Below are 16,218 nucleotides of genomic sequence, written 5' to 3'. Positions count from 1 at the left end.
CCAATGTTTCGGGTTACAAGCTCTGCTAACCCGGAAGTAGATGCCCCTTGTTGTGAACTTGGCCCCGGGATGCGAGAGGAAGTTGTGTGCCAGCAGTGCAGCAGCAGCGGGAGGCGCCATTAGTGTCAAGAACGGTTCCGGGTTACAAACGGACCTCCGGAACGAATTAAGTTCGTAACTGGAGGTACCATTGTATTTAGATCTTTTCCTATTGAAGATTACAGCTTCCTTTGCTACTCTGTTCTGTATCAGAAACGACTGTAAATCTATGTGTGTATAAAACTTTGAATAGGAAAGCCGCTAAAAATTTGCACCACACTGAGATAGTCTTTTTTAACACTCAGTAATCAGGTAGTTTAAATGGCTTTATAAAATTATACAGTTTTTACCACATTTGTCACAACAATGATGCAAGCTGATGTTATATAATTGTAAGTTAAAATAGGTACATCATTTGACTACAACACATTGCCTAGAAAATCTAATTAGGGTGTGGGAGGACATGCTCCAATCCATCATTTCTGGTCATTTTCAACACTGCAGATTCTATGTCTGCGGATTCTTCTACATCAAAGATGAGATCATTCTGATGCACAACTTTGACCACGCAGCAAAGACTGAGGGGAGAAACTGCTGTGGTTTATATTCAGCAGTTATTTAGCTGAAGCAATGCCACCTTGAGTTCCCCATACAAATAAGTGAAAACAGGGACAGAATCTTACAGTGTATTACCGTCTCTTAAGAGAAACACTGCCATTTTGGGCTCCGAAATAGGGTTCTTCTTGTTCCATTTGGGATTCTTGGGGACAAGGGAGGAGTTTCAATCCGAGCTAGTAGTAGTTTAGTTCAACCCTATGAAACTTATTCATAGACCTGCATAGGATTTTACTCCTAAATACACTAAATTATATTGTTTCCTTACTGTGATTTGTATTGCATTGTATTAGATGTATAGTCGTACCTTGGATCCCTAACACCTTGTGACTCGAACGTTTTGGATCCTGAACGCTGCAAATCCGGGAGTGTTCCAGTTTGTGAACGTTCTTTGGAAGCCAAAACATTTGATGTGGTTTCCGTGGCTTCTGATTGAGTACAGGAAGCTCCTGCAGCCAATCGGAAGCCGCATCTTGATTGTTGAATGTTTGCGGAAGTCGAAGCGACTTCCAAAACAGATTCCGTTCAACAACCAAGGTATGACTGTATATTGGAAACGTGAGGTCAGACAAATTTTATTTTATCCCCTTCCCTCCTGCATCACTAATATATTAAGAATTTTCATCATCCATAACAACTAAAATGAACAATAGAATTATCAACTACATTTAGAATAAACACTTGAACACAATTTGAAAAACAGAAATATATGGTCTTTGGGCAGCTTAAAAGTACCAAGATCAAAAAATGCTTCTAGTAATTAAATTATTTTAAATTTAATTTTAGTCTTCACAGTTGTGTGTGTGTGTTTGTGTGTTTTAGAATTCAGTCTTTTGATTTAAATGAGATATGATGGATTATTAGTACAAGACAGGCAAAGATAGATCTGGTAAGGAAAGGATGAGTAGGTATGGGGAAGATGTTTATGTGTGGCAGCTGGGCAAGGAAACTAATTATCAAGTAATATTATTATAGTCAAAAGTATTCCAGAAAAGCGGGTGGCATGCCTACCTTGGCTACAACAAGGTGAAAGTTCACAAAGGATTTACTAATCACATAGTAAAGAATGCTCTATATAAGGTGTGGACCAGATATCAACAATTACTAGTGTTAAGTTGTGGGTGAACATATCAGATGACACAGCGATTCTCCAAACAGCTCTTGTTTATTCACAGGCCAAGACAGAACTGAACTGAAGGATTCAGTCAGCCTACTTATATAGAGCTCCAGTACAACATTACTGTAACAACTTTCTAAAACTATCCAATCACTGAACGTCACTTTCGATCCCTTATCTGCATAACTATCTACAGTATCCCCCTGCTGGCCCAGGTGAGAACTTCAGTACATAACAACTAGAACCAAAAACGCCATGGTGGCTGTCCCCGCTAGAGGCATTCACAGATAAAAAACTAAATATGGAAAGTAATTGGGCAAACTATAGTCAATTATTAAAAGATGATCAGGGACAATTAAAGCTCAAAACATTTGAGGAGGTAAGACATCACCTCACTGTTTGGCTTCAATAACATCAATTAAATAATGTATTTAATTCAGATAAAAAAATAGGGTTCAGGAAAGAAGAATTTAAATTACAAAAAGCAATACTAAAAAATAATAAGAAATTGTTGTCCAAAACTTATGACGTATAATTGGAATGGGACTTCAAAGACAAGGAAATAAAAGAAGTTATGGTCAAATGGGCGCAAGATATTGGCCACACAATATATACAGGACAGTGGGAAAGGCTATGGAGGTCGGATATACGCTTTACTGCCGGTTACACTATTAATCTGCGGGAGACAGTGGAAGACAGGAGTGCTTGGCGTGCTCTGGTCTATGGGGTCACAAAGAGTTGGACACGACTAAACAACAACAACAACAACACTACTATTAAAGAGAATTTAATGAAAATGTGCTACAGGTGATACTTGACACCTTCCAAACTCACCAAGATATATAAATTAAAAAACAATTTATATTGGAAATGTAATAAAGCTGAGCGGACAATGATGCATGCATGGTGGGGCTGTGAAAAAATTAAAAATTTCTGAGGATGTATTCATGAAGAGTTAAAATTCTATTGAAAAGAAACCAGAGGCATACCTATTAGGCATTTTGGGGGAAAGACATCCCACAGGATAAGAAAGGGCTATTTTTATATGCCACAGCCGCAGCCAGATTATTACTTGCAAAAAACTGAAAAGGAGTTATTATCCCAACAAAAGAGGAATGGATAAGTAAATTATGTGAATTTATAGAACTGGCAAAGTTAATAGTAGCCACAAGACATCAGACAAATCAGAAGTAAAGGAAGGAATGGCAATGCATTGAGGATTATATGAAAAAAACACTGCTCTAAGGTTAATATGTTGATATGCCTAGACTAAGTGTGTAAAGTACATATTCAGACGAAATAGAAAATATATATATAAGGAATAATATTCAAAAGACGCAATGTCAATAAGATTAAATAACTACACAGAATGTTGAGTTGGGGGGGGGGGAGGGAAGTCATATGGGTGTACAGTGGTACCTCGGGTTAAGTACCTAATTCGTTCCAGAGGTCCATTCTTAACCTGAAACTGTTCTTAACCTGAAGCACCACTTTGGCTAATGGGGCCTCCCGCTGCTGCTGCACCGCTGGAGCACAATTTCTATTCTCATCCTGAAGCAAAGTTCTTAACCTGAGGTACTATTTCTGGGTTAGTGGAGTCTGTAACCTGAAGCGTATGTAACCTGAAGCGTATGTAACCCGAGGTACCACTGTATATGTGATGGTATTGGTTTTCACTAATGTATAGTATAGATGTTTTCTTTTTCTTTTTGCTTGTCTGTTTTTGATATGTTCATTTTTTTTGTATTTTTGTGCAATCTTCAAATAAGGAAAAGTGTTAAATGGGAAAAAAATAGTACTCCAGAAAAGCATCTAATTAAAACCTGTATAAGGCAGGTATGTTTAATTATTTTTCGCTTTAAAGACCAGTGGCTAACTTTCAAGGTTGGGGGTGTGTGTGTGTGCCAGTGGTGGGTGTGGCCATCCCACATTCTACATGCGCACTTTCTTACTCACAGGACACAGTCCCTTCTCCTCGCCTGATCCATGCAGATCAGCTGAGATGAGGACTTAATCACCCCCCTCTCCCTGATCTTTCTTCATATGATTTCCTGGGAAGAGCATTGTGCTGCAGCTGTTGGAGGTAGGTATCACTGCTGTGCAGTGGCCGATATTGTCACCAACAAGACACAGGAAGCGGAAATGGTAGCAAATCATCTAATCTAGTTGTGTGTTATTTTCTCTTTATGCTGCTGCCAAAAATTTTGGGGAAGCGACAAAAAATTGTGTGTGCCTGTATCAGGCCTGCAGTTCATTACTAGTGTGTGTATCTACACACACACACACTGCTTACAATCTCAGGATGCCAGTTTTCATCAAACTCTATGCAGTAAGACAGTGGAGTACATGCACATTTATCAACTAAGTATATTATCAGTAGTGGTATACATTATCCTAAAATAAAACAAGGTATCTTAATTCAGATAGAAAGGAAGTTTGAACAACTAAGATTCCCAGTGACTGGACACCTCAAATAATTCTTGAAAAACAGCTGCCCATGAGATATGTCTAAAGCATTACTATCCAAAACATCTTCCTGTTTATACTTACTATTTAGTAGAATCTGACAACTGATACTCTCGCCGCCTGTCATAGCATTCTTGGATTCCAGGGTCATTCCATAAATACCTTATTGCATCTACATAAGGGTTCTCAAATGAGCACACTTTCTCTATGTCAACGTCTCGAACTAGCTGCGCATTAGCCTATAATAACAGAAACAAAATCCAATTACATTTAAGTGCATTAGACACATTGAACAAAATATATATTTGGTTACTTATTTACTTAAACACACACACACAAAAGCATATTGTGTTGATAAGAACATTTGGAAATGTCGTTTCCTAGACATGCGGTCAGACTTCATTTCTAAAATATGTGGTAAGTATGGTGTTTTTTTTTTAAAAAAGTACTTTCTGGAAGGTAAAATGGGTAAAGGAAAAGGACCCCTGGAAGATTAAGTGCAGTCAAATTTGACTTTGGGGTGTGACACTCATCAGAAGGCAATGACAGCACTCAGGATATTGAGATGCGAGTGTGAGTCACAAAAGGAAGTAGAATAGAAAAAGAAGTGATTGTTGGCTGATAATCAGAGTAATTTGGACAGAGCAAAGGTGTATGGACATTCTAACTAGGTGGAAGCTGGGGTGCAAGATGAAGACCTGCTAATATTAAACTGTATCTGAAAATACTTATATTCACTAATTCATTAGCAATACTACAGTAGCATATATGAAAGCTATAATAAACGTATGTTAACAAATCAAAAGTTGTTAATAAATATAAAACACACTACAAAAATAGTGTTATGTTGGATATAAACCTCCAGTAGATTATTGGGAGCATGAGGGAATCGTATTATTTCATATAACTTCATATAACTGGGAAAATGTCAACGTCAATTCATCAAATATAAAAGTAAAACATTTTAACTGGCAAAGATATTGGCTTTAAAATCAAGAATCCCACAGTTGGCTACTGTAAGAACAGGATGCTGGACTATATGGACATTGGCCTGATCACACACGTTTGTCTTATGTTCACCCAAGATAATATGAAGAAGCAGCTCTTCTGCTCTCTGTGCCAACCAAATGAGCTTTCTCAAAATGATGTACATGAACTTCACTTGCTTGTGCAGAAAGTGAATTATCCTTGACTCGATTCACTACACAGTGGTACCTCAGGTTAAGTACTTAATTTGTTCTGGAGGTCCGTTCTTAATCTGAAACTGTTCCTAATCTGAAGCACCACTTTAGCTAATGGGGCCTCTTGCTGCAGCTGCGCCGCCGGAGCCCGATTTCTGTTCTTATCCTGAAGCAAAGTTCTTAACCTGAAGCACTATTTCTGGGTTAGCGGAGTCTGTAACCTGAAGCACATGTAACCTGAAGCGTTAGTAACCCGAGGTACCACTGTACTCAATACTTGCTTGTAGGGAACTGTCTGGAACTGACAACACAAACACCAACAGAAACTTATTTCGATAATGTGGAAAATCCCCTTCTTTGTTTGCTTAGCTATCAGACATTGCTAAACAAACAATTCACAGGCTCAAATTTTAATTTTCAGTTCCTGTTTGAAGTAGCCAAAGAAACAGCATAGTTTCAAGCTAAGGACGTTATCTTTTCTTTAAGCAAGCAGACTGCAGTACTGAAAAACCTTTTCAGTAAGTCCATATAGTCTACCAGGTGTTAAAATTTAGGTCAGACATGGGAAGCTGGGGGAATCAGCAGTTACTCGTGAAGTCTAATGAATGTCTACTAACATTTAACCAAAAGATTGCACAACATCTTGCAATAACAGCCAAATAGCACCATGCCTTGTGCTTATATAACACTAGCTTTGTGCAACCCGTCTCCAATAGTTATATTCATTGATGCCACCTGGAACTATAAAACAGTGGTGCCTCGCAAGTCTTGCGGTTTTTTCGTCTTGCGAAGCACGGCTATTAGCGGCTTAGCGGCTATTAGCGGCTTAGCGGCTATTAACGGCTTAGCGGCTTTAAGAAAAAGGAAACAAACTCGCAAGCGAAGCAAGCCCATAGGGAAATTCGTCTTGCGGAACGACTCAAAAAACGGAAAACTCTTTCGTCTTGCGAGGCATTCGTCTTGCGAGGCATTCGTCTTGCGAGGTACCACTGTAAGGGGAAGTTACTGGTGCAAGAATTAAAAAGTTCGTTCCTATGTGTAGCTATTAGTTACATTAGAACCAGCTAGTACTGGTCTTCATCATTACAGTAAGAGCAATACAGTCAGTGGCTCACTTATCTAGAAATACTGATGCACTATTTGGGACAAACAACTCAACCCCTTATTCAGCAGTGTAATTTGAATACATGCCTAACAATATGCACACACTGGAGGAAGGAACGGCAGTAAGTATGGAACTTGAGACACTGTTTTTAATCCGTTACCTTTTGCTGTTCAATCACAAGATGCACAATACAAGTTACTATGATTTTTGTATTTATTTCAATATACAACGTACCTTTTCCTAACTGTAATTAAGCTGTTTTATGGTAGAATTTGATCATTAGCCAATTAGCTACTATCATGAGTAGTTAATAACACAGCAAGCATATATTGCTGTACGTTAATAATGAACATAGTGTTCGTCAGATAATGCACTTTCCCCTGAAAAGTACACAGACTAATTTATTCAAATATTGCCAAGGATCATTAGTGAAATCTGCAACACACAAAAAAAGGTGACTGCTTAAAAGAGAAATGTCAATAAATAGGCAATAAAGTATCCTTGGCAGTTGTTCTCTTTTTTAAAAAAGGAAAAGTTATAAACATTAAGTCCGATTGTGATGCATATAACAAAAATGGGCAGACTATGGGTAATATCCCATTTGCAAACGGGTTGCATTCTGAGTCACTGCATGCTTGTGTGAAATTGTGTGCAACCGTAACACCTATTGAAAAAGCCTGCAAACACCCCATTCTGCTCCCCTGCCCCTTTCTGGGATGTTTTTGTAATATTTTTGGGTCATTTCCAGGTTCAGTGCAATGTGTACATGCGTGGTTACGCCAATATTGGATGGACCTAAAACGTATGCTGCCTGTATATCCATCAGTATCTTTCCAAAATATCTGCAAACAGATCTTAAGAACTGGGGACTTGTTAATGCGCTCGCTGTAATGTTAAATGATATCAGCAAATGCTCAGCACAGAGGAATATTTCTAGTAAGATCTAGCTGTTACAAAGATCTGCAGCTGACGAAATCTACAATTCTGTAGTTGTGAAATGAAAGACTAAACATTCAAGTGAGAACAGAACAGATACAGAGCCAGCCATAGCAAGAAAATGCTGGTAAGTTCCTCACTATGGGAAGCCATGGTTTCCAGTAATTAAACATTTGACGTTATAAAAATGATGGCACATCCATTTTTGTAAGCCACAGGAATGGGAGTTAAGTCCTTTATTTTAATCAAAGGTCTCTTGTGAACATAGGAATCAGTTCATTTGTACAGTGCTGTCTTCAATGTTTGGCAGCGATTCTCCAAAGTTCCAGACGGGAGTCTTTCCTACTCATACCTGAGATGCCAGAGACTGAACCTGGGACCTTTCGCACGCAAGACATGGTGCTTTCCTACTGAGCTGCTGCGCACTAGTGCCATGATGCCAGACATTAGTTAAATGCAAAAATTCCAGGACTTACAGTATTATCAGCATCTGAAATGCAGAGTCTGTTAAGAGGGTGTGGAATAAAGCTTAGAGGTGCACTAGAGCGAGGAAATATGCCAGATTGGTAATAAGAATATAAAATAGTCACAATGGCCAACATAAAGCACAAAATATCTTTCTGTTAACACGGGCCTGTTCCAAATATATGTAACATGGGAGAGAGGAAAGGAGTGTAACCAGGGTGGATGAAAATCATTTTTTTAATAAAAAAATAAAAATAAATCAGATTTTTAAAAAATTTAAATCAGATTTTTAAAAATTTTAATTGGATTTTTTAAAAATAAAACGCTTTTGGAAGAAAATTCTTTCTAAAGATAGTTTTCTATTTAAGTTACATTATAGTCCAGGAAATAAAGATTTGCTTTTAACTATGTAGCATGAGGCTTTATATGCAATGTTTAAATGTTTTGGTAAATGAATTCCATTAATCCATTCACAATGTCATGCTCTTCCAGAGGTTTCTGTAAGATTATTTGGGGCAGTTTTTCTAACAAGATGATAGTATCACAGGTGCTTGTTTTTGCAGTTCTCAAAAGTGTGAATTTGTGTCTGCAGAGATAACATGCCTTTTCACAGGAAAAATGTTATAAAATAAACATATAGAGTTGAGGGGAAAAAATTAAACCCATTGTTTCTTTGCAAATTTATATACACAGAATGAACCCCATATCTCTTAAATGCTAAGTTCCAAGAGGTTCAATGAATAGATCGTTTGGAGTGGAATAGATCTGCACAAGTAGCCAAGTGTGAAGCAGTAAAAATGAAAGTGCAGTCTTGTGAACAGAACACTCCACAGGTCTTGGGATCTTTGTGTAATACAGTGGTACCTTGGGTTACAAACACTTTGGGTTACAAACTCCGCTAACCCGGAAGTAGTACCTTGGGTTGAGAACTTTGCCCCAGGATGAGAATGGAAATCGCGCAGTGGCCCCATTAGCAAAAGCGTGCCTCAGGTTAAGAACGGTTTCGGGTTAAGAATGGACCTCCAGAACGAATTAAGTTCGTAACGCGAGGTACCACTGTAATTGTGCAAGTCAGTAATTTTTGATATAACTGTAAAAACTGCTCTGAAAATTTATTATTCCAAAAATGAAACCTTCATCTGGTTGTAAATATTAAAGATTATACTAGTAAGAATGAGTCTTTCTGTAAAAAAATGATTTAAATCAAGTCTTACTGACTAGTGATTTAAATCGTGATTTAAATCAAATCCACCCTGCTTGTAACCATGTGCTGCAGAGACGCTGAGCTCCCCCCCCCCCCGCCTGCTACTTCACTCCACCACAACCCATCTCCCATTTCTCTCTCAACTTGATGCCCTAATCAGAACTGAGCTCAGAGGACATTAAATTGCACCTGTCCCTTGGCGTCACGTGTTATTAATACAGACCTGTGTTGAAAAAAGACACAGGTCTGCTGCCACCTGCTGCTTGGCCCTCTGTTGAATAGCTAAAAAGACTGGGAGCATCATAAGACTCTGGGTGCTCTGACCCCCCTTATCCTGGGCTGGGGAGGAAGTGGATTCAAGGAGGAAAAGTTTCACCAAAGGAGTGAGAGGTAATCGCCCAGCAGGCAGGAAAAATGAAAACTATAAAAACACTCCCTTAGCTTAATACATATGGCAGAGAGGTTGTTGGGTTTTTTTTTAAAGTATTCTACCATTTTAAAATCTGTACATTACATTCCTTATAGAATAGATTAAAATTACCCTATATGTATGAAATTTAGTAAAGAAAATCTCTTTGGTGAGATACACAAGTTCTCCAACTTTTAGAAACACTGAATGGGGAAAAACAGCTGTTCAAATCTGTGACTGGGCCAGCGGTTTTTTGGGGAGGGTTCATATTAACCGGTGAGATGTTTAACTTGAAAAGCTGATATGAAAAACTGAAATGCTTTGAGCAATTCAGGTAGACCTCTGGGGATGCCTTTAATTTGAAGAAAAGACATGGTGCCATTTTCATCATGTTTAAAATAGCATATTTTAGAGCAGCCTGGAGATGTTCTGTACTACAACTTCCATTCACTTCCCAAGCTGGTTGAGGCGAATGGAAGCTGAAGCCCAACCAGGTTGGGGAACGGACAACTTATCAACACAAGTAATTTGTTGTGGGTGAAAATCCCTCATTTGGTTGTATTTAAACACTTGCTGGCTTCAAAGCCTGGCTAGCTTAAACCTGGAAATGCTGGCTAATTTTTTTGCATACACTTTTCAGTGAAGCTGTTAGCTCAGCCAGCAGAAGTGTTAATTTAATTACCGTATTTTTCGCCCTATAGGACACACTTTTTCCCCTCTAAAAAATGAAGGGCAAATGTGTGTGCGTCCTATGGGGCGAATTCAGGCTTTCGCTGAAGCCTGGAGAGCGAGAGGGGTCGGTGCGCACCGACCCCTCTCGCTCTCCAGGCTTCAGGAAGCTATTCGCAAGCCTGGGACGTGCAGTGGAGCGCACCCCGGGCTTCGGGAAGCTCTCTGCAAGCCGTGGGAGCAGCACGCCCTGGGCTTCGGGCAGATATCCGCAAGCCTGGGGAGACCAGCGCAACTTCCTGCCGGGCTCCCTAGGCTTGCGGATAGCAGCCTGTTCTGGGGGGGGGGGGGATAAAAATGTTTTTCTTTATCCCCCCCCCCAAAAAAAAACTAGGTGCGCCCTATGGGCCAGTGCGCCCTATGGGGCGAAAAATACAGTATTTCTTAAAACAATTACAGTTGAAAATCATAGGCTCTGTCTCTCCATCATTCTTTCCCGGGGGATGCCCACAGAAAACAAAATCCCGGACATTAAAGGTTAAAAAAGGACAAGACACCAGGGCCAGAAAAGCCTCCACTACAAGGCAGTGATGGTCAAGGCACTTCACAAAGCATCTGCAACCCACTTTCCCAAGCCTTGCTGTCCACAGAACACAGGACCAGCTCCACCTCTCACACAGCAGCTTCTTTCCACTCCAGTGCTAGAGGACAGCTTGTCCCTCAACTCCGAGCAACCATTTGTAAGCAAGTCTTGAAAAGCATGAAGAAAAAGCAGGGCAGTCCAACGCCGACACAGGCAGCCCGGTCTTATTCAGGCCAAGGCATAATGAAATCCAACGGGAGATGTTAAGTAACAGTTGCAGAAAGGCTGCTCTGTGACTGACAGCGCTGCAAGCCTGCTAAAACAGAAAGCCAACTTTCAACTCCCACCAGGCAGCCTCCCTTCTTTGGAAGTCTTACATAAGCAGAACTTGAGTATAGCACCCACATAGTCCCTTCACAGCATAAATCACAGTTCTTAAGTTTGTTGCTTAACCAGACTTGCCAGTGTTGGGAGAAAGGGTTCATGTCAATTAACTTTTATATCAAATTTATCATACTTTTTTAAAAAATATATATATACATTGGGTTATAATGCATTGCCCCAACACAGGCTTTTATTCTCTGCTGAAAACTGTTTAAAAACTTTAAAAAACAAACAAACATTAGTGTGCAGATCTTATCTATTTCTAACGTTGGTTACAGTTACATGGGCATGATGGTGAGAACCTGTGACCTGCCAGATGTTGTTGAGCAACAACTCCCATCACCCCCAGCCAGCATAAAGATAAGATAAAAAATACCTCGTTTAAAAACTGTTTAAAATATCTAAAAACAATTAAACATAATAAACCATTTAAAGCAAACTTAAGAACAGGTGTACCCAAATCAAGTGTCTGGCTATGCCCAGTACAGTGGTACCTCCGATTACGAACTTAATTCGTTCTGGAGGTCTGTTCTTAACATGAGGTGTGCTTTTGCTAATGGGGCCTCCCGCTGCCGCCGGCGTGCGACTTCCGCTCGCATCCCAGGGCAAAGTTTGCTACCAGGAGCATCTACTTCCGGGATAGGTGATGGTGGCTGCCTGATGTCAGCAGGCAGGGAGTCCCAAAGCACAGGGGCTGACCAAAATTTCATCTTGCAGTTATTATTAAGTTCTAGATTAAGTTACAGTCTGTCATCTAGTTCTGTATTTTAGTAATTGAAACACCAAAGAACAGTATATACACTTGAAATTTTAGGATATAAAGGAAACTGTTTATTTAATTACAAATAGCAGTAAATTTTTGAGATTTAATTTTTTAGTGTATTAGTAAGTTTAACAAATAATAGTGGGGTTTTTTGTAAAATTGAAATCATAATAAAAACTCATTGTTGTAAAGAGTGCACTTTTTGCCAATGTGCATTATATTCACCAGCAAATCCTTTTTGTTGTTGTTGTTTCAAGGTTCTGACAATTGAGGTGAGCATTAGACTCGATGGCGCATTAGACTTGAGTAAATACGGTAATACATACTGTACTTGGGAGAAAGCTCAGTGAGTGTTACACTGCATAGGATCGGGTTGTCAATCTATATTGCGCAAGGTTTCTACAAGGTGAAGTGGCCAATCTTTCAACTGGAATTAGCTGAAGTAGTGTTGGGACACAATTTTGCTTTGTGAGAGACAGAAAGCATAAACACACACTTGTAGAAAGCACACTCATATAAGTGCTTGACAATATTGGATTAGTGAACCACAGCCCTCAGAAAAGTGCATCAATTCTAAATGTGACAAGATTAGTAAACAGACTGAAATATATTCCATCCAATCCAAATAACTTTATCGTTCTAGTCACTGGCCATGACAAATCTAAATAAAATCCAAATCTAAAAAAAATAAAAAATACAAACAAAAGTGGTGTCGCGCCACAAATAATAGTCTCTATTTAGATCTCTGCGTCTTCCTTACAGTTCACTGCTATATTGTCCAGGGTTTTCTTTTTGGCCGCCAAACAGGGCAATTTTATGAGTCACTGAAGCGTTTACATCACTAAGAAGCCATAGGACCTTCTCTGCCAGGAGAGACATTTTTCCTGTACAGATGGTAAGGTGAGAAATTGCCTCCTGGGTGGGCAATATAGTAAATAGTGCAAGATGTCTTCCACCTGCAGGTGCCCACATATACAGAGTCTTTTTAGGATGCTGGAGGGGGCACAGTCTGAAAACACAGCCCAGTAAAAGCGAATCTTAGCGAGCCAGAGATTTGACAGGTAATTGGCTCTAAAATGGACCATTTTTAGAAGGGGGAACCAAGCAGAGCATTTAGAGGATTTAATCGCTTGCAGATCATGTAGCAATTCTGTCCAGTGGCACCAATCACTTAGTTGGTGTTTGTCTGTGGATGTAATCTCCTCTACCTTGCGGAAATAATAAGAGTTCAAGTAACGTTGGGTGTTAGATTCCACCATTGGCTGTTCTCCAATTCCGCACAGTACAGGGCTGGCAAGTGCTCGCAAGGCATGGAGGACAGTCTTTTCAGGTAATTAAATCTGGTGCAATTAGCTCTTGCAGTTAATGTTGGCCATCTAGCTTCCATGCGTAAGAGTACAGCTGCTGTTCCCATGTGTAGGGGAAACAGTCAAAATTGGTTTTGCACCATTTCTAACCCTTTGATAGCATTCTTATCCTCGTCCCAGATTTCAACTCCATAAAGCATTTGAGGGATCGCTTTACTGCCAAATATTTTTAGCACGGGCTCAAACTGTTTTCCACCCTTTGTGAAGTAAAACTTCATCAGAGCCCCAATCTCTCTCTGCACGCTGGTTTTCAGCACCTTGATGTGCCACTTATAAGTCAATGTTTCATTAAAAAGGACGCCAAGATATTTGAAAACATGGGTTTGCTCTCAATCATGGTGCTCAAGCATCCGTTTATAGTGGGGGCTACATTTTCAGAAGACCATGATTTGGAGTGGTTAACCAGGGGGTCTTCTTGTTTACAATATGAACTGAGAGCCTCCAGGAAGTTTTTAAGGCCCAGACGGGAAAGAGAAAGAAGGACTATATCATCCGCATACAGCAGGCAGAACACCTTCCTGTTTCTAAGTACTGAAGAGGGAAAGTGAGCTTGGGCTAAATGTGGGACTATGTCGTTGATGTAAAAGTTGAAAAGTGTGGGGGCTAAAATGCAGCCTTGTTTTACACCACTAGCTGACTTGAAAGATTGAGACAAGCAGTCATTTAGGCCCACTCTGACTCTCGTGTCAGTACAGCTCTAGAATCAACAGGAGGAGTCTATGTTCTTTATTGGTGAATTGAGCAAACCAGGAAGATTTGGCTTCATATTATATCCAAAGCAGGGACCATGGCTTGTTTTTTCATAACCAAGCACAATTAGCAAGCCAACAACAAATCATGGTTTCAGGTCGGCTAGTTATTGTGGCTTCTTAGAGAGAAACAAACCACAATCCCTGGTTTGGACATAATGCAAAGCTAAGACTTCCTGGTTTATTTTATTCTGCTCATGGCACAGAAGGGCAGTAGTAGTTAGGAAACATGCACCAGAGCACTGCCTGTACTACCTAAGCCATGATTAGTCTAGGTTACTGTGATGTGCAAATAAAGCCAAAATATTGGATATGGTACAAGCTAGCATCCAATTGCACCACACCACCAGCGGTATATATAACATCACCCAGTAGATCAGAATTCAGACCATAGAAGCCAACTCCAAGGGGCTGAGGTCCCTTCGTCGTCGTCCCCCCAATAAAATATTTGAGGGAGGCAGCCACCCCAAGTTGATGGGCACTGCCATTCAAATGGTGTACATGCACCATGCCATGTGATCGATTATGCAGGGTGGGCATTTTATTCAAGTTGGCATCCCTGGTTAAGACTATGGGGTGTGCAGCATAGGGTTGTATCTCTCAGGCCTTATCTCATGCACAAGGGTAAGTTCTTTTGTGGGGAACTTTGTTGTAAGGACGCTTTGCACAAAAAGTGAGCAACCTGAACTTAAGCACACTGCTAACACTTCTGTTCCAAGTATCTTGCTTTGGGACTCTAGACCCAGCCAGGCAACACCCCATTGCATTCCAGTTCTAACTATTGGGGATTGCACGGGCAGAGCACCCAAGCAGAATAAACAAGGGAAGAGGAAACATATTCTGCATGTGTTAAGTGCCACAACTGCCTCCCATGTACTCCGCTCCTCTGTTTTACATGAATACTGTGTCTTGCTTAAAATGGATTATCATCATCATTTTTAATTTGTATACCACCTTTCTATCTTACAATACTCAAGGTGGTTTACAAGCTGAAGAAACAATAAATAACAATCAAATGCAATACAAAAAATAGACAGCCTACATCAAAAAAGTAACATCCAACAATCAATTAGAATAGTATAAAATAATAATACCAACATAGAAAAGTTAAATAGAAATCCACTCAACAGTTACAATAATATCTAAACTATAATCAATAAAACAACGGCAAGCCACAGTACGTAAAACAATACAATACACATTGAGAAGCAGAGGGTAGAGCAAGGCAGGTGGAAGGAGGCCTTGCCTGAAGGAGTCTCTCCCCTCACAGTTCTTCCTCCAGGAACAGCTCCCTTATGAGGAGTGTTTGTATTGAAACACATTCCTTCCTCACAAAACCAGGAGTCTCTCCTAGACAGGGAAAGCACTCACACGCACACACAAAAACACACACATAAGCTCTCTGTTGGCAAAGGCCACGTGCTCCACTCCAACCATTGCCAAATCTGGTCACTCCAGGCCTTTCCCCTGACCCCACCCCTCATTGACCCTGCTCCACAGCCTCCTTGGGCTTTTGCCTGGCTGGAATGTGTTCTTGAACAGGGATAAAGCCTCCTGCCTGCATGGAGAATGTGTGCGCGTTTCTATGGTTGGAATAGAAATGGTTGCCTACTGCATACAAAGGTAAGAGTCACACCCATTGCTCTACTTTCTTATCCCTCTGGCCCTGCCTGCTACTGGAATGTGGCCTCCCGTATGTCGTCTGTGAGGGAGAGCACCCTCAAACTGAAAAACGCTCCCTCTTCCCTGCCTGCAGATATGTTGCTCAAATCAATACAAACCACTTTGAGGTTTTGTTTTTTAACCATCAAGCAGTGTATAAATCTCATGAAATGAATATATAAAGCCTGAAAATGAGTTCACACTTTTGGCAACTAAATGTGGCAGAATTTCAAGCAGGAATATTCCTTCTTGGGCTCAAAGAGTAATCTCGTCTCCCTGATATGTTATCCTTCCTGCAATTATTGTTGGTAATTAATTTCCCCACAAAAAGTAGGTTACTGCTTATCCAATATTATTAATAGACATACTTCCATGACTTATAAAGATTTTGAGATGCACAAAAGAAAGGAATCTACATCATCATGTATTTTAAAATGAAAGGTGTTTTTGTAACATATTTACTGCCTTTTGTAAAGATTTCTATAGGATCTTAAAAAGTATTAC

At 40.0% G+C, this 16,218-nt stretch overlaps 1 protein-coding gene across 4 annotated transcripts in view; it reads right to left on the bottom strand.

Annotated features, from left to right (window-relative positions):
• The window catches only part of LOC310744959 (guanine nucleotide-binding protein G(q) subunit alpha), a 91,540-nt gene that overhangs the window by 24,597 nt on the left and 50,725 nt on the right, over nt 1–16,218 (bottom strand). For all 4 annotated transcript variants that reach the window (XM_083577089.1, XM_083577086.1, XM_083577087.1 and 1 more), the window contains one exon: nt 4,322–4,476. In XM_083577089.1, coding sequence (XP_083433215.1) covers nt 4,322–4,476 — 155 coding nt within the window. The remainder of the gene's footprint in view (nt 1–4,321; nt 4,477–16,218) is intronic.

This window comes from Podarcis filfolensis (genome assembly GCF_964270895.1).
Source record: "Podarcis filfolensis genome assembly, chromosome: 11".
In the NCBI taxonomy this organism is placed as follows: Eukaryota; Metazoa; Chordata; class Lepidosauria; order Squamata; family Lacertidae; genus Podarcis; species Podarcis filfolensis.
Note: the sequence above shows the minus strand (reverse complement) of the source record. Positions and strands in the feature narration are given on the sequence as shown.